Source organism: Eutrema salsugineum, unplaced genomic scaffold (assembly GCF_000478725.1).
Source record: "Eutrema salsugineum unplaced genomic scaffold, Eutsalg1_0 scaffold_10, whole genome shotgun sequence".
Classification (NCBI taxonomy): domain Eukaryota; kingdom Viridiplantae; phylum Streptophyta; class Magnoliopsida; order Brassicales; family Brassicaceae; genus Eutrema; species Eutrema salsugineum.
Window position 1 is genome coordinate 2,878,957 of NW_006256908.1, and position 27,265 is coordinate 2,906,221.

Sequence of the window (27,265 nt, forward strand, 5' to 3'; positions counted from 1 at the left end):
CTAGTGTGCAATTATTGAGGGACTAATCGCAATGCAACTTGGAGAAGAAATTGATGATAGGCTCCATAATCTCACAAGTCACAAGGCGAGATTGGTCACGTCTCAGGCATCTTTCAGTTGTGTCGGCCGTTTGGGCCCATCTTAACTTTCTGTTCTTGCCACGTGTATGTTGCTTGTTACATCCAATATGTTTTTCGCCAATTAACACTTCAACTTGGTTAAAGCCATAATGGGGGATTTGTCTTGTATCCAAGCTTTGTTCGTCTAACCTATGCAAACTTTTATCTCCGACCTTGCTCGCTTTTGACTAGGGATGGAACAAAAAAAATTATAAGAGGATTTCATAATTATTTTTTTACGTTTATTTCTGTAAAAATTTTAATTTTCTTACAAAAATATGTAGTCGCATCGGCTAATCTTCAAGCGAAGATAAATCAGGAAATGGTGATCTAGACCTGTTAGACAGTGTCTGCCTTTGTGACACAAAGATTTGTTTCAACTGTATTGTAACTATCTTTTATATTAGGATCAGATAAAGTTAAGCGGGTAAATTTTTGGTTCATAATTAGAACAGATGTGGATCGATTCAAATGGTTTGGATTTTTAGTAGTTGGATCAGATTAGATCATGTATTTTTATTACATAATTCTAAATTGGTGATACCAAATTCTATCATCTGGTTACTGGTATACTGTTCGAAAGATGATTATAATGTTAGTTACATAATATGTGTTAGTTAATATATGTTATTATGCAAATTATATATTTGATGTTATTATCATACGGTGGTTTATATTTTGTGTAATTAGTAATGGATTTTTCTTATAGTTTTTAAAAATCAATTTTTTATTCATTTAAACTAAAATCTCTATGTTTTTAAAACATCTATGTTTCAGAAAAAGGGAAAAGCAACAGTAGATCAATAATGTTTCAAACCAAAGTGTTCAAATTCAATTTACCATTACAGTTGACCATCTGAACTACCGATAAGATTTCAAAATGTGACTCGTATATTAAATGTTATAGTTTTCTTTTTTTTTCTCTCTAAAGAACGGGCTTGAAATACAAAAAGAAATGCTGTTAAAAAAGACATAAAAAATCAAACAAACATACATAAAAAAAATGCAACTAATGCATCGTACCAAAGTATTTAGTTTTTTTTTTTAACATGCTTTAAATTCATAAAATTTAAATAAATAAAAAATGTTTGCTTTGATTTATAAAAAACCGTGCTTGATTCCATCAAGAAACCGATAACATCTTTTTGGGTTTTCTGTAAATTAAAGTAACCATGTGCATGAATATAAAATTAAAATTTGCAACACAAGGGAATGAGATTTATTCTAATTATTATTACTTTGATTTCACCAAAAAACAAAATCTGCACAAATTAATTACAAACAACTAAAATATTCACAGCGACAACTCTTTAATTAAATACACATAAATAACCATATTAGTAAGTGATAAATGGAGAATTAGTAACCCAAAGAAAATACCAAAAAAGTCGAACTTGGTTTCTGTGACCGGTAGATAATTCAGAGCCACCGGTTGAACCTGGACCCAATACCGAACTGACACAAATAATCAGAGGTGTGGTTCACCTGCTATAGCCGGTTCCCATCACTCCTCTCAGAAACATCCAAGTCATTTCTCACCGTTTCGTAATCTTATAAAATCCACTATAAATACTTGCGTCTTCAACCTCAAAACTCTCAAACCAATATTCCCTTCATTTCATACTTTTGCCCTCGACTTCCTCCTTTATTTACAGTTTTGCCACTCTGGTTATGATAGCTTCTGGTGACCGCCGCAATTACGCTAGCCTCCGCCGCTCCTGGCTTCGTCCGATTCCGGCGACTTCATCGACCACAAACACTTGATTGTATATTCAAATCATGCCGCTAAACTCGAAGAACGTTAATCGGAAAGGAATCGCCGGCGGAGAGACGGAGAAGAATCGGAGCCGAGGAACGTTACCGGAGAAATCGATGTCGTTTCACGGCAGAGGAACGATGTCTCAGACGAATTCAGGCGAGCTTCGAAGACCGAAGACGTTACCGGAACTATTCTCCACCGGTCAAACCGTCGTCGGACCGTTGAAGACGGCGGATTCGATTTCGATTCCGCCGCGTCTTACGAAACTGCTCCTTAACGTGACGGTTCAAGGGAGTTTAGGCGCTGTGCAGATCGTGATTTCGCCGGAATCCACCGTGAACGATTTAATCGACGCCGCGATTCGTCTTTACGTGAAAGAAGCTCGCCGACCTTTGTTACCGGAATCTGAACCGTCGCGATTCGATCTCCATTACTCGCAATTTAGTCTCGAAAGTATTGGGAGAGATCAGAAGCTAATCTCGCTTGGATCGAGGAACTTTTTCTTGTGTGGTCGGAAAGAGATCGGAGGATTCGTCGGCGGTGGTTCGTCGGAAAGTTGTTCGAAGGAAGCAGAGAAAGTGGCTAAAACTGGGTTTCACTGGCTTAAATTCATCGGCTTCTAGAATAAAGTTTTTTACCATTTTTTTCAAATGAATTCCAAACTTTTATTTATTTTAGTTTTCCTATTTTTAGAAATAAATATTGGAATTTAGGAAACTTCGTGTTACCTTCTTAGTTAGAAAGGGGCCAAGAAAAGAAAAGAAAAGAAAAGGATAGGGTCATAAAGGATTAATTTCTTTTGTGAGTCAAACATTACATTTAAGTTGTATATATTTCTATATAGAAATAAAGTCATTAAAGTAGTGGTATAAAAAGCTTGACAAAAAATAAAAGTAGTGGTATAAGATGTATTTTTAATCAAATCTTATACCAATATGTATCAATTCAAAGGTCCTGAGTGTAGTATAAACAAATGTATAGTAGTGATATTGTTTATTTTATATTATAAGATGTATTTAAATAAATAAAAATTTACCAAGAGGATTCAGAGTAGTTTAACCAATTATATGTATAGGCATTATATTATATTATACTATCTTTTGTTTATTACTCTCGTTTTGCTTCGGATTTGTTTTCGGTCTATGTAATAACGACTTACGCCAACCTTATCCCCAAAAGTCAGACATTTTGTGACGACGGACAAAAGCAATTTAGTGTTAGTGCCGTGTTGCTCTGATTATCTTATGTTGATGCCCATTCTCTTTCTGTCTTTCTTTCTTTCTTTGTGTATTTAGTTTCTAATTATCTTTCTAAAAAAATTATTTAGTAGTTGTAAAGTAGTAGTAATTAAATAGTATTAGATGAGCCCGTATCTCAAATTGGGACTCAGGAAGACAATCGGGTCATGACTCAACACTAGAGTTTGGAATGAACTTTGGATCCCCAATGTTAGAGTCCGAGCTCTAAGAGCAGCCCCCCTAAATCGGCTTTCAAGATTCAGGAATGCTAGTATATCATCTTATCTATCAAGATACGAAACAATGGGATGAGCCTCTCCTAAGAGTCTGCTTCCAACCTGAGGATGTCTCGCTTATCCTTGGGTTGAGACCTACTAAGAATCATACCCTAGACGGATATGCATGGAACCACACTAAGTCAGGGATATATTTGGTTAAATCGGGTTATGATTTGATTAGAAGAGCAAAGCTTGCACAAAATACAGATGTAGTGGGAAAACCAAGTATCACAGCCCTTCAAAGTTATGTTTGAAAAGTACAAACACCTTGAAAACTGAAACATCTCATGTGACAAGCTTTATCAGGATGCATTGCTACTTGCCAAAACCTGACCCGAAGGCATTTGGGAATGGATAGGCAATGCCCCTGCTGCGAGAACCCTGAAGAATCTATTAACCATCTTCTATTTTTATGTCCCCCGGCTTTACAAGTCTGGGCGTTATCGGACTTTCCGTCTCTTCCGGGCCTCTTCCCGAGTACCTCTATTTACCAAAATATGAGCTTCCTCTTTTGGAAAACAAAAGAGCTAGGCATGACAGATCCATAAAAGGATATTTATCATTGGATCCTATGGTATATTTGGAAAGCCAGGAACGATAAGATCTTTAACGGAAAAGAAATTTTCCCGGTAGATACCTTAATTCACGCAAAGATTGAAGCAGAAAGCTGGAGGAGTGCAAACAAACCGGAAGTAGACGAGGACGCAATAGACGAGACTACTCCCATTCTTCTAACTCCGTTATCTCTACCTGATGCCCAGAGGTTTCCGATTTGCCAGGTCGATGCATCTTGGATAGAGAACGGCCTGGTGAGTGGACTCGGGTGGAGTCTGAGAAAGGAGATAAGTGAAGAGATCTTTGGCCTTCAGGGCTGTCGGAGAAGCCTTTCGGCCCTTCATGCCGGATTGGAGAGCCTTCTATGGGTAATGTCTTGCGTGAGAGATAGACAGATCATATCCGTCCATTTTTAGACCAACTATTTGGATCTGGTAAGCATGGCAGAATCTCCATCAGACTGGCCATCTTTCCTTTCAGAGTTGGAAATCTTCCGGACATTACGAGAAAGCTTTTTGAACTTCATTCTCTCCTATATTCCCAAGAGTTCAAATGTCTGAGTGGATAGTCTAGCGAAAAGAGCTCGAGCAAAAGGCTTTATATTTTCCCAAATTATAACGAGTCAGTTATAGGGATTTTCGGATCATTTCCGTAACGGGCCAATAATAATATAATAGTTGGGTAATGGAAAAAAAAAATAGTATTAAATAAGAAACATTCTACCAAAAAAACAATTATGCTAAATGACATGGTCAACTCAACTTTCAAACTTTTACTATACAGCATGCACATTTGAAAAGATAAATTAAATTATCATAACAAGAGCAAATTATTAATAAGATATTGGTCCATGCAAGTATGGAACCATATTATTAACCGGTATGGCCATGTGAAATATTTCCGTTACAAAATAATCAAATCGAATCTAGTACCAATTATGGAGGTCGACTGAAATATTTAAAAGCATTCGCCGTTACATATTGTTATTATACGTGTCTTCCTTAGGGTAGAGCTAGTACTTCAACTTCGTAACACAAAACATATGATAAGACTATATTGTTGATTCATTATTAACCTTAATATTGTAAACTTGAACAACAACAATAATACAATACATTTTTAGTTCCATACAAAATTATGAACATACCCAAATGATAGTAGATTATTGATTGTAATTTGCCAGAAGAATCTTCTATACATTAAACAGGAAGAATTTAGATGCCATTTGGCTGAGGTGTTGCTCCCACAATTTTTCTAAGCCTTTTTCATTTAAATAATTCATTCTATTCCACCTAATTTTTTTTCCTTGTTTAGTTCATTCGGCCAATTACATTTTAAATTCTTAATTACTTTTTCTTTATTCATTTTCTTTATTTAGTTCAATTGTATTCTTTTTATTTTTATTTTAAAATTCATCATTTTAATCGCATCTACTTAATTTATAACACAAAAAGGTACATAATAATTTAAATTTCAATGCAATCGAATGTAAAAAATCAAAATATGACAAACGATTACTATGTTTAATTTATTAATTTTTTTCAAAATCCTCTATACATTAAACAATTAGAATTTAGAGTCTATTTTTCTGAGGTATCGCTCCCACAATTTTTCTCAGCCTTTTCTAATTAAAAAAATTATTATATTCTACATTTTGTTTTCCTTATTTAGCTAATTCGTACAATTATTTGTGTAATATTTTATTCTTTATTCTTTATTTTTTAAATTATAATAAAATCTACCAGAATATTCCTCCAAATCAATTAAATTCAAATCATAAAAAAATTTTTTGTTGGAGAACCATTTGCATAATTTAAACATTTATAGATAGATACGTACTCTATATTAAATTTAAAAATAAATATAAACCTATATTAACCTATCATTTATTTTTTTCTCTAAAAAACGTCATTCCAGTAATTATTTTTTTAGTATTTGAATTTATTTATTTTTATTCCATTATTATTTGAATTTGAATTAGTTTCTTAGATAAACAAAAGTACAAAACTCTAAAATAAAGTAATTATTAATCTAACATATCTATTAATTTTGATTTATTAGAAAGAGAAATAGAAAATTGAGTACATTTAACAACAACATTATTTAACAAAAAACTATAATGGCGATTTGTTTGCTATAATGGAGGGATCATCTATTTTTAATTAAGTTAATAAGTTCATAAATCAAGAATCTTATCAAAAATGGCGATTTGCTATAACTGAGGGATACAATATTTTATTTTTAATTATTTGTTTCCAAATATTATTTCTGGTATCAATTATCTAAATATTATATTATTTCCTAAGTTTTAGCTTTAAATTACTCGAGATTATATAGAAAAAAGATCAAAATTTATTCAGTTTTGGTTAGTTATGATTACTTCTTTCAAAAATGAATGAGATTTTGTTCAAAAAACTATTTATAGCGAAGAATAATATATTCTAAAATTACTTTGTTTCCTTATATGTAGCCATCAATCTCACTGCTAATTAATTTTGAAATATTTGAACAATAAATTTGAACAATATTAATCAATAAATATTTTGATTTTATTTTTTTAAATTGAACACCTTCTCATGTACGCTTTCTTCTCTATAAATTTACATTTTACCGGTGTCATTCTCATCATTCTTTTCTCTCTACATATTTTCTTTATTTTGTATAATTACTTATATTTTTTATTTGATTCTATGTAGGTATGATTGACGACTCAGTATTGATATACTCAGCATACGAGACAATAGAGTCTTGATATGTATTATTCCATGAATATGTAAGTTTTTTTTCAAGTTTTATGACAAAACTTTCTTTTATAGGTTAAATTATTTCTTCCCTATTTTTGTGACTTTAACATGATTTAATCATTAGATGGAAGCCAGGTGTATTAGATCCTGCTTTTTCACCATCTCTATCATGAAAATGTTAATATTTTTGTTCGATTTATCTAACTATAATCTTAAATAATATGAATAATTTTGTTGCTTCATAAACAAACAAATCATGAGTAAGATTTTTTTTTTTGATATGTCAACAGATTACAACTATATGAGATGTGGTTGCCTCACCACCACGAAGATATTCATTGGTGACACCCTTTTTTATTGATACACCAGAAAAAAAAAGTGGAAGGAACACTGGTAACTTTTCATGATTAATAGTATATTTTAAAGTACATACAAATTTGAATAAAAACAATTATACCATCGTAGTTAGTATGCAGGGTCTATACTCTTTAAAGTTTTGATTCAAGTTTTATTAATTGGTATATCTGGAAAACATGGAAACTTTTCAAAAAACTTACCTAAAATACCAATTATATTTTTTGAAGAATTCTGCAATTTCAGAGTATATGTTTATTATGATAAAAAATTATTCGAATAAATATATTATTGCAAACTAAATTAATCGAAATTACCTTAATCTATCTTAACATGTTTAGTTATTACCAAATATGGTTGTTTACATCTCAATCATTTTTTTTTTGAATTTCTATCTAAAACAATCAACCAGGTATTATTATAACTCAAAAAATAGGAAAATATTCATGATTTTAGTTTTAGTTAATATTTTTGTGCTATGGTTTTGGTAAATAATAACTACATTCAATATTTTGTATTTATCTATCTTCATTTATAATATTATGTTTTCCATTTATTTGATTTGAATTTATATTTATTTATTAAATCTAAGCCTCTATATTATAAGCCTATATAAGTAGTTTATTGGTTTTTTCATTCTCATCGTTTCTATTTTACCTTCTTTTTTTGCGTGTTTAAAAATTTTAATCCATTTGATATTTTTGTTTTTCAGTTATTTTTCTTCTAGAATCAGTGTGTTTTTACACAGATGTCGAATATAATGTTAGTGCAACGAGAAAGAAAACCATATGTGACATATGTCTTCACATTATACATTTGTTCAAAAGAGAAAAAATTTTTCAACATTTATAATGTTTTGAGTTTTGTGGAATTCTTAATTAACTTCCTTTGATTTGCTCATAGGATTATTCTCTTTAATTATTTTACTGTAAAAATAATGTTTTGATATCTCAGTAGCTCATAGTTTATTCTTCTATATTTATATTCTCTAAAGTGGAGTTAAAAATGATTGAATTTGTATATCGGACAGGAGTAAGTCCAATTATAATTTATGCCTTATGTAAGTCAAATCTTCCATTACACTGAATTTGTAAGCATTATGTGTTTTAGAGATCATTTTTGTACATTTCTAAACTATTTTGATAATGTGATGTTTGAATTTCTCTAAAACAGACAAAAACAAACTATTTTTTGCTAAAATGCAAATTGTTTTGTCTTCTAATTCTAAATTTATCGATTATTAATGTTTGTTATTGTAGTCTTACATGTGGTAAAGTTTTACAGGTAATTGATATTTTTCTTCTTATTCCATATGTTTTATCTAAACGTTATGATCAATTTTTTTTGTATTTTGTTTTGGAATATTCTAATGTCATTGCTAGAGATGAACTTTACTATTAAGTCAAAGCTATTTATGAAACCCAACTGAAAAAGAAGTCAAATTGGAAATGTGCAACTCCAAGCCCATCGAAGATTCAGTCATGTCAGTTCTCTCCTCCAACAAAATTTGAGCATCTCACATGAAGCAACTAACGAATTATTATTGAGCAATATTGATGCTTCTGCAAGTAGGACATTTATTAATTCCCTTCTTGATTGTATTGTCCTATAAATGCAAAACAATTGTTATTGCAAAATTTAAGAAATAAAACCATCTGACTTTGTTTCATTTTCTTCACTTGCTTTAAGGTTTTATTTTACTATTTAAATGTTTTTATAGTTATTGGTGGATTGAGCTGGAATATTGAAGATTGGTCTCTCTCTATTAATGGAGTTTTGATTTTTCATTTCTTTTTATAAAACATTCTTTTTCATTTTTCTGAAAGGTCTAATTTAGTTGGCTTTTATAAAATAAAAACATCTCATGCACAAAAATGCAAAGTTAGATTGTACAAAATTTATGTATTTTTTTAGACTTTTAAAAGTGTATAACTTTTGATTAGATATATTAGAACTTTAAAATTTCAAAGTAAACTAAAGATCTTTAATGTTTTACTTTTAAAATAAAAGAATGTTTTTCAAAGTTTCACACAGAAAAATGATAAAGATGGCGACAAAAGAACATTTTAAATATGAAATTACAAATGAAAAATTGATAAGAGAAATTCGAGGTTAATTTTTTGTATAACCAGTATACAGATGATAATAGTTGAGTTAATTTTTATGTATCCAATGAATACTCACCCTACCGGTAAGACTTTAACTCATTAGGTTGCACTTGATTCAAAAGTTTTTGATGATATATGACTTATACAATTATTCTCAGCTAGAAGTTTCTCACTCTATTAGAGAAGTGTTTCATATAAACTTTAATTTTATGCTGTTAATATATTTTTAGGAAAATGTTGTAGAGAATATGACTTTACAATAATGTATTTTTTATCTATTATATATTCGAACTAAAATAAATATTTTAGTCTAATAACGGAATATTGAAATTTAATAAAGGAAAAACAGTATGGTAAAAATGACATTCAGAAATTTGAATTTATGTTGACGAATCACTATATATTAAAACAGAAATGACTAGATGAGGAATATGTCTTTACGCATCTACATGTTCCTCGACAAAATGAAATCAATCATATCATTTTCTTAGGACTTAAGCTTAACCTTAATATGATATACATGTTTACCTTTAAATATTGCTTGGTTTGTTAATTATCTTTTAGAAGTTTTTGTTTAACCATTAAGTTTAAGAATTGTGATCTAAAGGTTTTGAGTTTAGTGATTTAGATGAGATATGGAAGAAGTTTACGTTGTTGGAGCAAGAAGTTAAATAGAGAAGGAAACACTCTAATTTACACTTCTTTGCAGTATAAATTAACCAGACATTTATCAATGTACACAAAAGAGAAAAGAAAGAAACGTTGTTTGGTCTTAAGTTCTATGTTGGTTGTTGACTATAATTTTATTGTTTTTCTTTATTTGGAATTATATAATCTATATTTTTAAGGAAATATTGAATTTTTTTATGATTAGTTTGTTTGCCTCTATCTTCTATAAAGCCATTTGCGTGCACTTAAGCAATGTAGAAAAAGATTTCACACATTTTTCTAATGCAGATTGAGTTTGATCAAAGCTAGAGACACCAACTACGTCAACTCGAGTGGAAGAAACAGAAAGAGAACCCATTCGTGTGGGAATAATATTGAGATTCAAGCCAAGATCGGTGCCTTTGAATGTAGTCGACGATTGGGATGGATCCTCCTATATTATTTTGATCTCACATTTAATTTTATAACTCAAATAAAAATACACTAAAAATAAAAATTCATATCAATACTATAAAATGCTCAAATACATCAACTACTAAATACTATTTAAGTCATTATACTACTTTATGATATTGGACTAAATGATAACAATAATCCGTGCACAGCACGGGTACTATCCTAATTACCATGTTATATGTCAAATATCTATACTATCTTTTTTGTTGGTCGAATCAAATATCTATACTATTAAAGCGTTACATTTTAAAGTGATTTTGATGCTAATTTTTAAAATGTAAAACATGTTCTGATATCCCCTATAGCAACAATTTGAGTGGCATATTAATTTATGCTGTTAACTTAAGTTTTGTCATCAGCTCAACTCTTCTCGATTTGGTTTTCGTTTGTGTCACACAATTAGCCTAAATACATCTAAACCCTATAAACCAAGGCAATCCCGAATAAGCCCAATATTAATAAAAAGCCCATTAACTTGCCGAACCACAAGAAATAATAAAAAAAAGTTTTTTTTTTGTTTTTTGGAAAACTTTGGTCAAAAAGTCAAAACCCTACCTGCGAAAAAGAATATATGACGGTAAAGAGCATCCTTATAAATTAGCCGCTTCGTTCTAATTTTTTCAAACAACTCTTAAACCCTAATTATCTTCAAGCAGCCACACACAGACCTCCGAATCTTCCTCCTTCGCTAGCTATGGAGTTTTGGGGTATGCCTCTCTGAAAACTATCCCTTTTATAACTTCTATTGATTACCATGTATATCGCTTGATAACCCTTTTGTTCTTCTCCAGTTTCTGGTCTTTATACGAGCTCTTATGTTCTGTATTGAACCCTCTCTGTTACTCAATAAGCATTGTCTTGTATTAAAAATTGCTTCTTGGTGTTTAGGTTTCAGAACAATCTCTATTTTCTAGCTTTTGTTTGTAGAATCTTGGGCTTATCCGTTACTCAATAAGCATCGTCTTGTGTTGAAAAATTGCTTCTTGTTGTTGAGGTTTTTTTTTTTAATCTTTGTTTGAAGAATTTTGTGTGCTACGCAATAAGCATTGTCTTAAGTTGAAAAATTGTTTCTTGTTGTTTAGGTTTTTGAAAAAATCTATTTTTCCAGCTTTTGTTTGAATAATCTTGGGTGTTACTCAATAAGCTTGGTCTTGTGATGAAAAATTGCTTCCTGCTGTTTAGGTTTTTTTTTAAATCTCTTTTTCGATTTAATAATCTTGTGCTAAATGTTGAATTGTAGGTATTGAAATTAAGCCAGGGAGTCCCATCAAGGTCGAACTAGAAGAGGGGTATTTGATCCATGTCTCTCAGGTCTGTACTATCAACAATATTTATGTGTGTTTTTTTTTTCTTTGTAATTGGCCTAAACATTGTATTGATTCTTGTTGCTTGTGCCATCTCAGGTTACACTTGGTGATTCGAAGAAGGTGAAAGATGAGATTGTTTCCCTCTATGTGAAGGTTGGTGATAGTAAGCAAAAGCTAATCATCGGAAACCTCTCGCAGAAGATTCCTCAAGCTTCTCTCGATCTCATTTTCGAACGATATTTTGAGCTCTCTCACGAGTGCAAAAGCAGCAGTGTCTTTGTTCTTGGTTACAAGACCCTTGATCCTAATGATGAGCAGCTTGGTTCTGGTGAGTTTCGAAACCTAAGGTCATACTATGATGATTTTTATCTGTTCTGAAACTGGAAGTTAATATTTTTTGCATGTGTTCAACTTTTTGCAGATATTGATTCAGATGAAGAGGAAATTCCCATGGATATGTTTCAAAGTGGTATGTTTACTTTACTAAGCCACTGTCTTCATGTGTTTTACTTGTGTTGGCTTTGTTAAGAATCCTAACTTTTGAAATTGTAAATTTAGAATTGGAGAAATCAAACGCCAATGGTGTGAATGGTCAAAAGGCTAACCTTGAAGCTGATGAATCTGACTCTGACGAAGAAAATGAATCCGACTCCGATGAGGTATAGATTTTGCCATTCTACTTAATAAAAACTTGTGTAAGAGTAGCAATGAGTAAGTAGCAATGATCTTGATGCTAGTTTCTGAAATGTAACACATGTTTTCTTCTGTTTATTTGGTTTAGATGGGTTCGGATGATGACTCAGATGATGAAGAAAATGAAGAAGAAGCACCTTTAAAGGTATTTTGCCTAAAGAATTGGCTCTTTGCACTTGAGGAGCAAACGAACAATTAGTTTCTAAATTAACATTGCTTTTTGATTTTAACAGGTGGAGCCTCCGAGCAAGAAGAGGCCAAATGGTGGAGCAATGAACAACACAAATGCATCAAAGAAAGCCAAAGTTGCCCAAAAGCCATCAGGTAACTGAACTTAATCTCAATTTGAAAGTTAAATCATAACTTTGAATATAAACATTTTGGATTAATGTTTGGTGTTTTTGTAACTAATTTGATGCAGGAGGGCATAAGGGACATAACTGCGGCGGTGTTCATCCTCCAAAAAGAAACTAGATAATGAGCCAAAGTCACATTTTTTATGAAAAATTTTGAGTTTTTTTTTAATTTCTCTTTCTAAATTTTGATAGTTTTTACCTATTGGTGAAATGTTGAGTGGGTGGTGACTTCGTAAGGTTTAAGGTTCTTGAAAATTTTGGATTGTTAAATCATTAAAATATAATATATTTTATGTTGTCGTTTGAGATGTCGAAGGTTTAATGGCTACAATGCCATAAATTGAAAAAAGTTAATTTGCTGTGCTATAAACAAATCTGTGTGCCATAATACATATATAATTTTTATTTTACTTTTAATAAAATGTTTTGTGGCATTTTTGAATTTAATAAAAAAGTGATTAATTTTTTATTTAAATTGAAATTAATAATCAAAACGAAATTAATTTAAAAAATAATTTTTTTAATTTTTTTTTCTGTTTCTTCTTCTTCGTCAACGTTTCGTTAATGGATTCTGAAAACCACTAAATCTAATTCTCGCCGTCAAACCCTCGCCTCTCCTCCTCTTCTTCATTCTCTGTAATCACTTTATTGTTTTTATCTCTCTCCACCACCATTGTTGAAGTTTCAAACCCATTTAAGTTTTTGTTTGGAGATTTGGGGATTTTACAATTTAGGGATTGAATTTCTCAAATTGCTTGTTTGGTATGTAAATCAGGTTGGTAACCTAGTTTATGTGATGATTAGGTCTTTGCATAGATAATTTATCAAATATAGTTGTTGAATCGTAGTGATTCTTAGGTATAAAATCCGAGCATCACCAAATCTGCAGAAGAGGACAACTGGTACGAATGGTACAACTAAGAGATAAGAGAATAACTAGTACAATTGGTACAACTATGAGATAGAGGAGAACAGGTACAAATAGGTATAACTAAGACAACTTAAATAATTGCTGATTGAAAATTCTTTTATTATAATTGAAAATCGGGTTGGTAACCTAGTTTTATATGACGATTTTGCATGAATAATTTCTTAAATATAATCGTTGAATCGTAGTGATTCTTAGGTAAAGTATAATTATATATGAGTTCATCTCCAAATCTGCAGAGGAGGACAACTAGTACAATTAGGTACAACTATGTACAAAAATTGACGGCACACATAAATGCAAATGTTATTTTGATGGATAGTGACACTTAGGTAAGTCAATCTAATCTAGAAGATTTCATTTTTGGCGGAGAATACTTTCTGGATGGAAATAAACAAGGTACAATTGGACACATATGTACAACTATATGCAATTCTTTCATTAGAAAATAATAGTGATAAACTATAAATATAGAAAGCAAACATTCACTTAAAAAATATAAAAAATTTGTAAACTATAAGGAATAAAATTAAAAAGATGGATAACATGAAATTTATCATTTTTCTAATACATATTATTGGTTTCACATCCAACACCCCTTATGATACAAAGAAGACTTTGATAATGTTAATAATCTTATGATGGAAAAGAGCCAAAATTATGATTTTGCATAAATTGTTTATGAAAATGTTGTAAATGGACTACAATAGTCAAAAATCATGTGGACAACTACAAAACAATAATTTATATCAAGGGACAACTGGAAAAATACTAAAATTGTCAAAGGACAACTATGAAGAATTTTGGACAACTGGACAACTGAGTACAACTATGTATAAAATTGACGGCGCACGTGGTACTTTGACTGCACACATGTCTCTTTTTGTCGGCGCACGTGCGTCTACGACTGACAACATAGTTGTATCTAGTTGTCCAGTTGTCCAAAATTTGTAGTAGTTGTCCTTTGATCGATTTTGTAGTTTTTCAGTTGTCCTTCGACGTAAATTATTATGTTCTAGTTGTCCACAAAAATTTCGAACATTATATAGCAGCCCCAAGGGTTTTGCGTCATTATTTTTCTATTTCCTATATTTTGGCATAGATGCTTGCATAAGATGGATAACATTATCAAAGACTTCCTTATAACATAAGGGTTATTTCAAGTGAAACCAATAATATTTGGTTCTTTGAACAAAACAAAGTTTTATTTTCTTCCTTCTAATATAGACGTGAAAAGATACAGTTTTTAGGGTATGGGTTGTATTGGTTTTTAAGTAAATAATTTTAGAAATTTTCTTAACACTACAATTAAAATATAGTTGTCCCAAGTTGCACCTAGTTGTCCTGGAGAAATTCATAGCGTAATTGTACCTAGTTGCACCTAATTGCCTTGGAGAAATTCATTAGTAATTGCACCGAGTTTCATCTAGTTGCCCTGGAGAAATTGAAAATAGTAATGCAAGAAATCAAAGAAATCCAAGAAATTCAAAATACAAATAACTCCAAAATAAATAGTAATACAATAAATCAAAGAAATCCAAAAAAATACAAAATACAAATAACTCTAAAATAAATAATAATGCAAGAAATCAAAGAAATCTAAAATACAAATAACTCCAAAATACACATGTACACTCTAAGGCTGAAATAAGTTGAATCCTTCATTCAGCTGTACCTTTTTTTAAAATTAAGGAGTTATATATAATTGTATATATGTGTCTAACTGTACCTTGTTTATCCCTATTTTGGAAAGATTTTCTCTGCTAAAATGAATAATGTGGCTATCCAAAATGAAAAATTTTCTGCTTAAATGTAATTTGTTTAGCTAAAATAAAATATTTTCGGATAAAAATAAACCCGAAAATATACACAAATTAAGTCTCCATGCTACTTTTGCTCTGAGACCATTTATCTAATTTATTATCCGTTTTTCGTCTTTCGGCGATTTTTTTGGAGAATAGAAACCACTTTTTTTTTTGTCTAATTCGGCAGTAAGACAAACAATTTTTGTATATTATCAGAAATACTCCACTTAGTTTCATTTATATGTGAAATTCATTCTTCACATAAATTATCTACTCCAAAGTTGTTTAGTTTCATATATCGCAATATTCTTACATACAATATCTTATCTACTAATACCAAATAAGTTATCAGCTCCAAATATGAGGTATTAAATGATATAAAATCTATTGAATTACTTGTGTGGTTGATGCTCATTATCTCTTGAAAATATAATAATTTTTTTTTTCAATTAACAATTATTCAAATTGTCTTAGGTATATCCATTTGTACTAGTTGTCTTCTATCTCGTAGTTGTTCTAGTTGTACCAGTTGTATTAGTTGTTCTCTTATCTCTTAGTTGTACCTTTCGTACCAGTTGTCCTCTGCAGATTTGGTGATGAACTCATGTATACCTAAGAATCACTACGATTCAACGACTATATTTAAAAAATTATTCATGCAAATACCTATGTCATATAAAACTGGATTACCAACCCGATTTACAATTATAATAAATGAATTTTCAATCAGCAATTATTTAAGTTGTCTTAGTTATACATATATGTACCAGTTGTCCTCTATCTCATAGTTGTACCAGTTGTACTAGTTGTCCTCTTATCTCTTAGTTGTACCATTCGTACCAGTTGTCCTCTTCTGCAGATTTGGTGATGAACTCGGATTTTCTACCTAAGAATCACTACGATTCAACAACTATATTTGATAAATTATCTATGCAAAGATCTAATCATCATAAACTGGGTTACCAACCCGATTTACATATCAAACAAGCAATTTTGAGAAATTCAATCCCTAAATTGTAAAATCCCCAAATCTCTAAACGAAAACCTAACTGGGTTTTGAATCATCAACAATGGATGGGGAGAGGAGATAAAGATAGAAACTGATTGCAGAGGATGAGTAAGCAAGGGTTGGATGATGAAGTTGAGATTTTGGTGGTTTTCAAAATCTGTCGATGTTTTAACGACGAAGGAGAATAAGAAAAAAAGAAATATAAGGAGAATTAAAGAAAATTAATTAAAAGAATTAAAAGAATTAAAAGAAATTGCTGGAGAAGAGAAAAAGAATTTAGGTAATTAATAAATGAAAAATAAAATGGGTTATCGGGTGGGTTGAATTCGGGTGGATATTACCCTGGTTTTTTTGTTAATAACTTGACATATAAGGAGAAATGAAGAATTTCCAGGGTTAACCTTATTAAAAAAAAATCGAAAAGAAATTAATTATTAGAGTGATGGCATTTTAGCCTGTTTTGTAAGGATTTATGGCTTTTCAGCCGAGCGCTCGATGTCGCGAATTAATGGCTGAGAAGCCATAAATTAGAAAAAAAAATCTCTTGTGCCACAAATGAGTCTGCGTGCCATAATAGGTGTGATATGCCCATTTTACCCTTAATAAAGGGAGATGATGGCATTCTTGAATTGTGATGATTTTTGGTGTTTTTTAAAAAAAATCGAGTTAATTGAAAATTGAAAATTGAAATCGAAATACCAAACCAACAAATCAATTTCGGGTATTATCAGAATTTCTGGGTATATTAAACCGAAAATTAGGGAAATCAAAATTTTCATCCCGCGTATGTAAACCCTAAAAGCTCAAACGAACACCTTAAACCCATATATCGATCGATCTGCTCGAATCTTGTAAACTGTTGCGTATTTTCGTTCGTAGCGGTGCGCCGGCGTCCTCTGAAGTCGGGTTATTCTCCGTAACTCATTTCTCCTCCGCCATTTCGCTTTAAGGTGAACATATTCTGTATTTTGGGGATTTTTCAATTTTTCAATCGATTTGTCAATTTCAGTTTGTTTAGGTTGCACATTGGATAATTTAGTTACTTATATAGGTTGATTTAGTTTTCTCTGTGTTAAAATGTAACGTGGTGCGGTAGAATCGATCAGAATCGAGCTGAATCGTACAAATAGTGAATCTGTGGGAAACGGGACAACTGACGTGGTGCGGTAGAATCGATCAGAATCGAGCTGAATCGTACAAATAGTGAATCTGTGGGAAACGGGACAACTGGTACAATTGGTAACTGAATGAAATGGGACAACTGGTACAATAGGGATAACTTAATGAATTAGGAGAAGTGGTATAATTGGGATAACTAAATGAAAGGGGACAACTGGTACAATTGGGATAACTGAATGAAATTGGACAACTGGTACAATTGGGATAACTGAATGAGATATGTGGGACAACTGGTACAATTGGGAAAACTGAATGAAATGGGACAACTGGTACAATTGGGATAACTTAAAGAGATATGTGGGACAACTGGTACAATTGGTATAACTGTGAGTAAATTTTAATTTTCTGTAAATCGTAAAAGCCTTTTTTTTTGTATTTATGAACAGAAGAGGATGAGCGGCCACACAAACATACATTTTGAGTATGGAGGATGTTATTTTAAGGAAGGAGAAGAGTTTAAATGGATTTCAAGGAGTTCCATCTATGCTATATCATTTAAAACATCTATCGACGAGGTAACCTATTCGATGGTTGTAGATGGTATATGCAAGAAGATTGGGATAAACGATAGTACGAAGAAGCTCAAGTTAAGCTACATTCCATTGGTAGCTAAGCCACGCAATGAGTCACGTATTGTTGATGATGGTGATGTGTATGTCTATCTAACAACTCTGGACAAAGATGGACTTAGATCTGTGTTGAATGTGGAGATAATGGAAGATCAGAGTGATGAGCTAGCAACAGGGGATAATATGCTTGATATTGAGGAAGGGATGACTACTTACACACCGGTAGAAGCAGGGAAAGAACAGAATGAACTTGCTATTATGGTCGTGGCAGAGACTGAGAAACAGATGGGGATCGATGATGTTGTTTCAAAACCGGATGATCATGCACATGTAGAGCCTGCAGAGTATATTATGGATGAGGATGATCACGTAGAGCCTGCAGGGCGAGTAGAACCAACTCAGCAGTTTGTTATTGAATGGGATGATGGTGCTGGTTTTGAGAAACATCAAGAATTTAGGTCGAAAGAGGCGTTGCGAGTATTGGTTGACAGAGCTTCGCATAAGGGATGTTTTGAGGTAAAAACTGTGAAGTCTGATCCTGGGCGACTCATTCTAAAATGCCGTCAAGCTGAACATGGTTGTTCATGGTATTTACATGCTGTAAGAATGAAGGATTCAACTTATTTCAGCCTTAGAGTTTACAGGAATAAGCATTGTTGCTCTCGGGTCCTTACCAGCACACTTGAGAATAAAAGAAAAGGCACTCCACAAGTAGTAGCAGATGTTTTGCGTGCTTCGTATCCAGGTGTAGTGGATACACCCGCTCCTAGAAATATAGTAAAGGTTGTTCAAACTGAAGCTCATGTGAATGTGTCGTACTCTACTGCATTGAGAGGGAAAAAACTCGCTATTAGTCAAGTGAGGGGTAGTCCGGCAGAGAGCTTTCAAAGATTGCATTCTTATTTGTACATGCTGAAGCTGGTGAACCCCGGTACAGTGACGAGCGTGGAAGTGGATGCTAATAATAAGTTCAAGTATCTTTTTGTGGCTTTGGGTCCCAGCATTGAAGGGTTTAGATCAATGAGAAAAGTCATAGTTGTGGATGCAACATTTCTTAAGAATGTTTATGGTGGTATGCTCGTATTTGCCACAGCTCAGGATCCTAATCATCACCATTATCCCATTGCAATGGGTGTAATCGATAGTGAGAAAGATGCTAGTTGGAGGTGGTTTTTAGAGATGCTCAAAACTGTTATACCAGATAATCATGAGATTGTTTTTATGAGTGACAGACACACAAGCATAGCGAAGGCAGTGCAAGAGGTGTACCCTCAGTCTCAGCATGGAAATTATGACAACTATGAAAATTATGAAAATTACAACAACTAGGACAATTCGGGCAACTAGGACAACGAGGACAACTTGGACAACTATGACAACTATGACAACTATGAAAATAACAACTATGACAATTCGGGCAACTAGGACAAGTAGGACAACTATGTAAATTACCCTAAACAATTTCTTTAAATTACTAAACACTAAACAAATATAGACCTAAACCCTTAACTAATTTCTTTAAATTAGTAAACACTAAACAAATTTAGCCCTAAACTAATTTCTGAAAATAAGCTAAACCATTAGTGTTTCTAATGAAATAACCCTTATGGTATAAGGCATTTTTTGACAATGGTTTCCATCTTATAAGAGGCTAAACGTAAAAATATAGGAAATATAAAAGGATGGGCGCGAAACCCTTGGGGCAGGTAAAAGATTTTCAAGGGTTGAGGGGACAACTAAAAAAACGGGAAAATTGATAAAGGACAACTGAAAAAACTTAAAAATCAACCAAATGACAACTATGACAAATTTGGGACAACCGGACAACTAGGTACAACTATATGTTATTTTCACCAGAAAATGCACGCGTGAGAATGGCGGCTGAGGATAATATTATATGTTATTTTCCTCTTTACTTTTCTGGTGACATCATAGTTGTCGTTTACCGTTTTCTCTTTCATAGATAAAGGTCGAAGGGTTCTTCTCCAATTATTCTCTTTCCCAATTTTTTTCCCCCAAATAGTTTTTTAGGGTTTCCGCCGCCGCAACATGGATAAATATCAGAAAGCCCTCGCGAAATTGGCTGAAAAGAATAATGATGGCTCTTCTTCTGTCTTGTCTAAGAAAGACTACGGGATGACCACTAGATTGGGACCCGAAGTCAATGGAGTCAGGACCATTCTTCCATGCCCTGTACAAAAGGGAATTCCAAAGGTTTGTTATTGCAGCATAGCTCCAATTGGGTGTTTAACTGACAACTCCGTGCTGGACAAGGGCCGGAAATAATACGGTTGCTTCTACGGCTGTTGTGGCCCAAAAAATTTCCCGGATGTAAGTTTACTCGTCAAGTCAATCTATTTTTTTTGTCTTTCTAAATAGAATTTCAGCCGATTTACTGGTTTTCAGGTTCCCAGTTGTGGCTTCAAGAAGTGGTGGGATGTCGCCATTCTTGAAGAGATTGAAATGTTAAACGACACCCAAGAAGCCATGCGGTCTTTGTTTGACACCATTCTCTCGAAACTCAACCAGTTGGAGTCCAAGGTGGCATCCCTTGAGGCCGCTATGGATAAGACGAAAGGTTGAAGAAGATTTTATGTGGTTGGGAGTTCTTATGTGAGCGCGTTTTCCTTTGTTCATCATGTTTGTTTTTGTTCTCCTTTGTAATATCCCACAACTATTTCGAATAAATCTCATGTTATGTTTCTTATTCAGATTAAGTTGTCCTTGTTGTCCTAAGCAAAAGAAAGAAAGTTGTCCTTATTGTCCCTGTTGTCCTAAACATAGTCGTCCTTGTTGTCTTTATTGTCCATGTTGTCCTAAACATAGTTGTCCTTGTTGTCCCTGTTGTCCTAAACTACAGAGTTATAGTTGAAACACTTCTCCTAGAACAAAATAAATTGTCAACCCAAACAAAATAAACATACTTGTCCTTGTTGTCCTAAACAAAAGAAACGTGTCCGAAATACAAAAGAAACAAAGTTGTCCTTGTTGTCCTAAAAAAGAAAAAACACCTAAACAAAAGAAATAAACCACACAATCTACTTCTTCGCTTTTTTGGTCTTCCCCCCAGAGACAAAAGGCGACTGCTTGTACTTCGATGTCTTCCGGGGCCTCTTAGTTCCAGCTCTACCGCCTTTGGATGAGGATGCTCTACCGTCTTTGGATGAGGACGCGCCTTTTGATGATGATGTGGATGGTGGTGGTGCGGATGATGCCCGAACATCCCAGTACATGAATTCTAATTCCTCCGACGAGTCAACGATCTTGATCTTGTACCGGTTGTTGGCTAAAACCACCCTCACTATTCCTTGGCGCCATACATCACGATGCAACACCTCCACACGATCCAACAACGAGAAGGAGGATTCTGGTGGAGGTGCCGGTGCGCTTGGAGGGGTCCCTCCTCCTGCGGTCCGAGGAGATGAAACTGGTGCCGGTGCGCTTCGAGGGGGGGCCACTGCGGGTCGACCAGAAGAGACTGGTGAGGAGGCGGGTGGTGGAGATGATGGGCGGGGAAGCACTAGCTGTTCGAGGGTCGCAACCCTTTTCTCTAACAGACCCACTAAACCCTTAAGCTCCAAGATTGATGTCGTCTCAGGTTCAGATACTTGAGGAGCCTCGGAAGTGAATCCACCTCGATGTCGAATGTCTAACTCATACAAAGATCTCCAGAAGATCTTCTTCTTCTTCACCGTGAGATGATCCATCCAACTCTCAACACCCACATCAATGACCCTTATCCCATCATCATAGCCAGGATCTAATATCCGACGCAAAAGTCTTTCTTCACCCAAGTTTTCAGGCTTCAAGATGCTATGAATATCCTGCCAATATAAACAAACACAAATTATTGAACCAATTGTAACAACATTGACATAGTTGTACTAGTTGTCCTAATTGCCCCACGACCCATAATTCTTATTTTTATACATAGTTGTACTAGTTGCCCTAATTGCCCCACGACCCATAATTCTTATTTTTATACATAGTTGTACTAGTTGTCCTAATTGCCCCACGACCCATAATTCTTATTTTTATACATAGTTGAACTAGTTATCCTAATTTCCCCACGACCCATAATTCTTATTTTTCCATAAGTTGTAGCAGTTGTCCTTAAACCACTAACTGCAAGTCAATCAGAGTTCTACCCTAACCAAAACCAGCAAACACTAACCTTTGCACTTGTTCCGATTGCCGCATTTATATCATCCAACGGAATGCCTTTCATGCAAACTTCAGTGAACTTGTGCTTGCACATCCTTGGACAGTCTTCGAGGGCAGGTACAGCTTCTCGGAATTTGCGGCCAAGGCTAGGAATACACTCAAAAGCAAGTATCTACACAAAAAGTCAAAAAAGATCATTATTAAATTATAAAAAATTTTGCATTATAAGAAATGGTAACTAAGAATTACCTGTAGAGGTAGAATGAAACCAGAAAGAGGACATTCAGCTTTTTTGTCTTTCATGCTGCCATCAAACTTCACCATCACAGGCCTGATCTCCTTCATCATGATATCAAATGTGTAACGCCCCCAAGGGAACGTTTTACACACGTTCAAATCGCTGACAACTCGGAGAAGGAAAGGATCAATGTTACCATCACCCTTGTATTGCGCCTTCAATACCTTGCATAAAAACCAGAGGAGTGCCATTTTCTTCCTATCCACAGAGCTCTCCTTCATTTCATTTAATTTAGCTTCCACTTCCAAAATCTTTATTTTATCCTTCCTACCAAAGTTCTTCTCAACAAACTTCGTGTTCCCCAAATCCTTGTAGTTAGCCGGGTAATCACGACAGTCAAGTCCACTCAAAAGCGCATGCTCTCCTATAGAATACCTAATTGGGACTCCGTTAACAACAAACCAGCACTCGCTAAGCCTTTCAGTATGAGCAGTGTGAAGGAGAAGCATCCACAATCCTTGATTCATGTGGTTGGGCTCCTTGAACATGTGAAAAATGTGCTTAAATTGAGGATGCGCTCTAAACCATGCTTTCTCCTCAGCAAGTTCATCAATCTTGTCCACAACTTTCCTAACTGAGCACCTTGTCAATATTCTACAACCTTGGCTGTACTCGGTTGGCTCGAAGTAAAGCCTCTCAGGCACCATCGGTTGCCCATCATCATCGGCATCCTGAAAAATAAACAAGAAATGCAATCCTATCAGACTTAGTTGTCCCAGTTGTCCAAGTTGTCCATATGCACCTAATCACGTAAAACACAGTTGTCCCAGTTGTCCATATGCACCAAATTACTTCAAACTTAGTTGTCCCTGTTGTCCTAGTTGTCCATACGCACCTAATTACGAAAAAACAAGTTGTCCCTGTTCGCTAGATGTTCTATACAGTTGTCCTAGTTGTCCGGATATTGCCTACTTATGTAAAACTAACTATTCTATACAGTTGTCCAAGTTGTCCAGGTGTAACAAGAATTCAATTCAAAATATAGTTACCTCTAAATCTCCCTCTGATTCTTCTTGCTCTGATTGGTCATGTGCTTCTTCCTCTGAATTTTCTACCTCTTCTCCTTCTTCCTCTTCTCTTTCTTCCTCTTCTCTTTCTTCCTCTGAATTTTCCCCCTCTTCTCTTTCTTCCTCTGAATTTTCTCCCTCTTCTCTTCCTTTCCCGGAAATTTCTTCCTCTTCTCTTTCTTTCTCTCCTTCTTCCTCTTCTTCTGCATCTTTCTCGGATTCCTCTTCTGCTGCAGTATCTTTTTCCGATACCTCTTCCGCTACCTCTCCTTCTTTCTGGGATTTCTCTGCCGGTCCCTCTTTCTCGGGTTCATCTTCCTCACACTCTTCCATGGCGGCTTCACTCGTGGTTTCCGATACTCGTCGTTCTTCTTCCATGGGTGCGGTTTCATGTGCTTGACTGGTGGTTTCGGAAATCGCTGCTTCTCCTTCTATGGGTGTTGGTGCCGCTTCATTGTTCGTTTCCAGAACTGGTGGTTCTTCTTCCATGGTTGTTGGTGCGGTTTCCGCCGCTTGATTTGTGGTCTCGGAATTCGCTTCTTCTCCTTTTAACACTCCTTCTTCTTCTCTCGGACTAACTTCAGGGGGTTGTTCATCAATCGCCGGTTCCTCTTCTCTCCGAGTTGTTTCGTGGTCTTCATCTCCTCTGGCTGCTTCTTCGCTGCTATTGGGTAATCTGGGTTCTTCGGAATCGTAGACCACTCCGCCGTAACGAGTTTTAACCATAGCTATCGCCGATGATGGAGAACAAAGGAATGAGCGAATTAGGAGTTAGGGTTTAGGGTTAACAAGAGAGAATTATATAGTAGGGGGAAGAGGAAGTTACGATTTTGGAGAAATCAAATCGATTAGGGTTTGTGAGAGGATTTTCGGTTTCTTCGTGAGATTGGGAAGTTGCAGGAATTTCGGAGAAGAGGGAGTGAGGGAGTTAGTCGTTTCGCGTGAGAAGAGAATCGATTTTGATCGATTCGGTCTGAGTTGGTTTTTAGTTGAACCAAATCAACTTCGGTTTAAGGTTTTCAATTTTCTATTTTCGATTTTTAATTTAATTTCGGTTTATTTTTTTTAATTAAATTGAATTATTATCGGGTTAACGGGTGGGCTTCAATCGGGTGGGTTTTATCCAGGTATTTTCGTTATTATTGACACTTCTAAGGATAATCGTAGAATTTCCCACCCTTTTATAATTAAAAAAAATACAAAAAAAATTAATTAATAGAATTATGGCTTTTCAGCATTTTTCTTCACCATTTATGGCTTTTCAGCTGCGCACTCCGATGTCGAAGGCTATATGAAATATGATTTTTACTATTCCTAATTCATGCTTTTTGGTTCCATTTGCGGTCGAAAAAAAGAACAAATCTTATATATAAAACGATACGAGCGGCGCTCTAGGGCACCATGGCGATTTCGATCTGGATCCACTCCAGCCGCCTCTGATCTCCGATTAACATCGCCTCTTCAAGATCTTTACTGCCGTTACTCCTAATTTCGTGCTCCTCACGCCTGTACGCTAGCTTTGCATTTTCTCCGGTACTGTTTTATGCAATTTTTTACGCATCCATTCGAATCATTGCTTGCTCAGCACGATACGATGGATCGATGTTTCTTCAGGAAAGAGAAGGGCAAAGATCTTGGTGGGTCGCATCGTTGGATCAGAGAAACGCCCATCAAACTACCCGACGAAGCGAACCCAGACCCATTGAAGCCAATAAGCTCACGCTCATCGGCAGAGTCCTCAATCTTGCAATTTAAAAACCTAAAAATCTCGTCTCGTTTATGCCACAAGTGTGGCGGATGGAGGATAAGATCGTAGGGAGAGACTTTGGCCCAGAGAAATTTCAGTTCAAATTTAAATGTGAAGCCGACCTTCAAGCAGTCCTCTCCGAAGCTCCATTCCACTTTAAGAGGTGGATGTTCGTCTTTCAGCGGTAGGAGCCAATTATCTCTGATGCCTTTCCTTCAAAAATACCTTTCTGGGTTAGAGTTCACGGTATTCCTGCGCATTGCTGCACAGCCAATAATCTCAAAACCATAGGGAATGTGCTCGGGATTTATGAGTTTCACGATATAGAAGAAGCATCTGTCCGTATTTATGTAGATGCACTAAAGCCTCTTATTCAGCACAAATCAATACAGTTTCCATTTGGTATTGAAGTTTATGTCGTCTTTGAATACTCTAGACTAGAGAAACATTGCTTTATCTGCATGTCTCTGTCCCATGAGAAAGAAGATTGCCCCCAAGCTGGTAAGAGTAAAAACATTGAAGCTCCTCCTGTACACATCAACAATCAACAGACTCTGCAGAGGCTCGAGTTGGATCAACAAAGGAAAGAGTATAAAAAAGCACCTCTAACTCACACCCATAAGGAACTGGATCGATCGAAAGCAATTCAACAGAGCTTCAGAGACTCACTATGAGGCCACGCGTGATCACAGGCCTCACTCCAGGCTTCCTATAGAGCGACACAGAGACGGTGCTAGGTGGAGAAGCCGTTTTACTCCTGGTCGAAGTTGTTCTCCGCTTCGTCAAAGCCGTTGGCCTCCTCATCGAAGCCCAGTTTGAAGACCCTCTCTTCGCAACTTCCGAGACAGCTGGAAGGATAAACCGCTCCCACCTCCACCTCCTCCTCGTGCCAAAGAAGTTGCTCCTGCATTCAAAGCTGCATATAGAGGTGTTGAGTCGGGATATCATAATCCCAGCTCTTCTTCCAGAGATTATCATCGTCACTCCTCTCCGGAGAATTCGCATAAGCGAGATACACCCTCCCATCGCCTTGATCATTATAGACATCGACCCCTTTATGATTGTTTGTCTCGCCCTCACAACATAAACTCTTCCCTGAACAAGAATTCTAGAGAAGAACGTGAAGATGGCAAATTATAAACCAGATCATCCAGCCATCGTCGTGAACCTCCTGCTCGTCCTCACCACACAGCTACGCCCTCGCGTGAAGTGGATTTTGTTGAGGCCTCGAGCAGCATCAAATGTAGGTCTGCTCTGGAAAGAGTCACACTCCCCCGATCTCGCAAAATCCACTCTTGTCGTCAATCGATCCTTGAAGTTGAACCTGAAAAAGACTAGGTCGATGATGATGACCTCTTGGGATCCCCGATTAGAGATAATGAAGAGACAGGTCCGCTGGCAGCTGTTTCTCAACCTCGCGACAGGTTTCATCGGCATAACTCCAATTCTGAAGACTTCTCTGAAGCTACAATACCGGACCTGCCTCTTCTGAATGGAGAAAAGGTACCAACAGCTTTCAGGTTAGGACCTCGGACTGTGCCTGTCAAACAATGCTCGGGATCTGCAAAAAAGTCTCTCCCGAAACGCAGACAAACTAAAGCCTCAGCCAAAAGTCTCATGGGTTCTACTTCGAAGAAATTACTCTCCAACAGCCCACATAAGGGAGGTAATGTGAAGCGTAAGGTTGCTGTGAAGAAAAGATCTCAGAGGAAACGAATTAGCGCAGCTGGATCACTCAAGCACCCTCCGTCCAAAAAGTCTAAAGCTTCTTCGTTGACTATTGTACCTTGTAATGAGGATTCTAGAGATGCACTTGCGTCTTCTATTTCTAACGTCATTGTACCTTCTTCTTGTAAGGGTTTGATCGTTTCCCGAAAACCATCTTCTTCTCAATGATTACAACTGTTTGGAACTGTCAAGTAC

General features: G+C 35.0%; 2 protein-coding genes across 2 annotated transcripts; both read left to right on the forward strand.

Annotated features, from left to right (window-relative positions):
* Positions 1-1,699: 1,699 nt before the first annotated feature.
* Positions 1,700-2,867, forward strand: LOC18027328 (uncharacterized protein At4g22758). Its single transcript, XM_006409731.2, has one exon. It carries the CDS (start codon positions 1,899-1,901, stop codon positions 2,499-2,501), a length of 603 nt encoding a protein of 200 aa, XP_006409794.1. The 5' UTR covers positions 1,700-1,898; the 3' UTR covers positions 2,502-2,867.
* An 8,018-nt stretch (positions 2,868-10,885) lies between these two features.
* LOC18027330 (histone deacetylase HDT4) lies at positions 10,886-12,942 on the forward strand. The gene is made up of 8 exons (XM_006409733.2): positions 10,886-10,987; positions 11,521-11,591; positions 11,684-11,915; positions 12,009-12,056; positions 12,146-12,246; positions 12,369-12,425; positions 12,514-12,604; positions 12,702-12,942. Exons 1-8 carry the CDS (start codon positions 10,975-10,977, stop codon positions 12,752-12,754), a joined length of 666 nt encoding a protein of 221 aa, XP_006409796.1. The 5' UTR covers positions 10,886-10,974; the 3' UTR covers positions 12,755-12,942.
* The last annotated feature ends 14,323 nt before the right edge of the window (positions 12,943-27,265 follow it).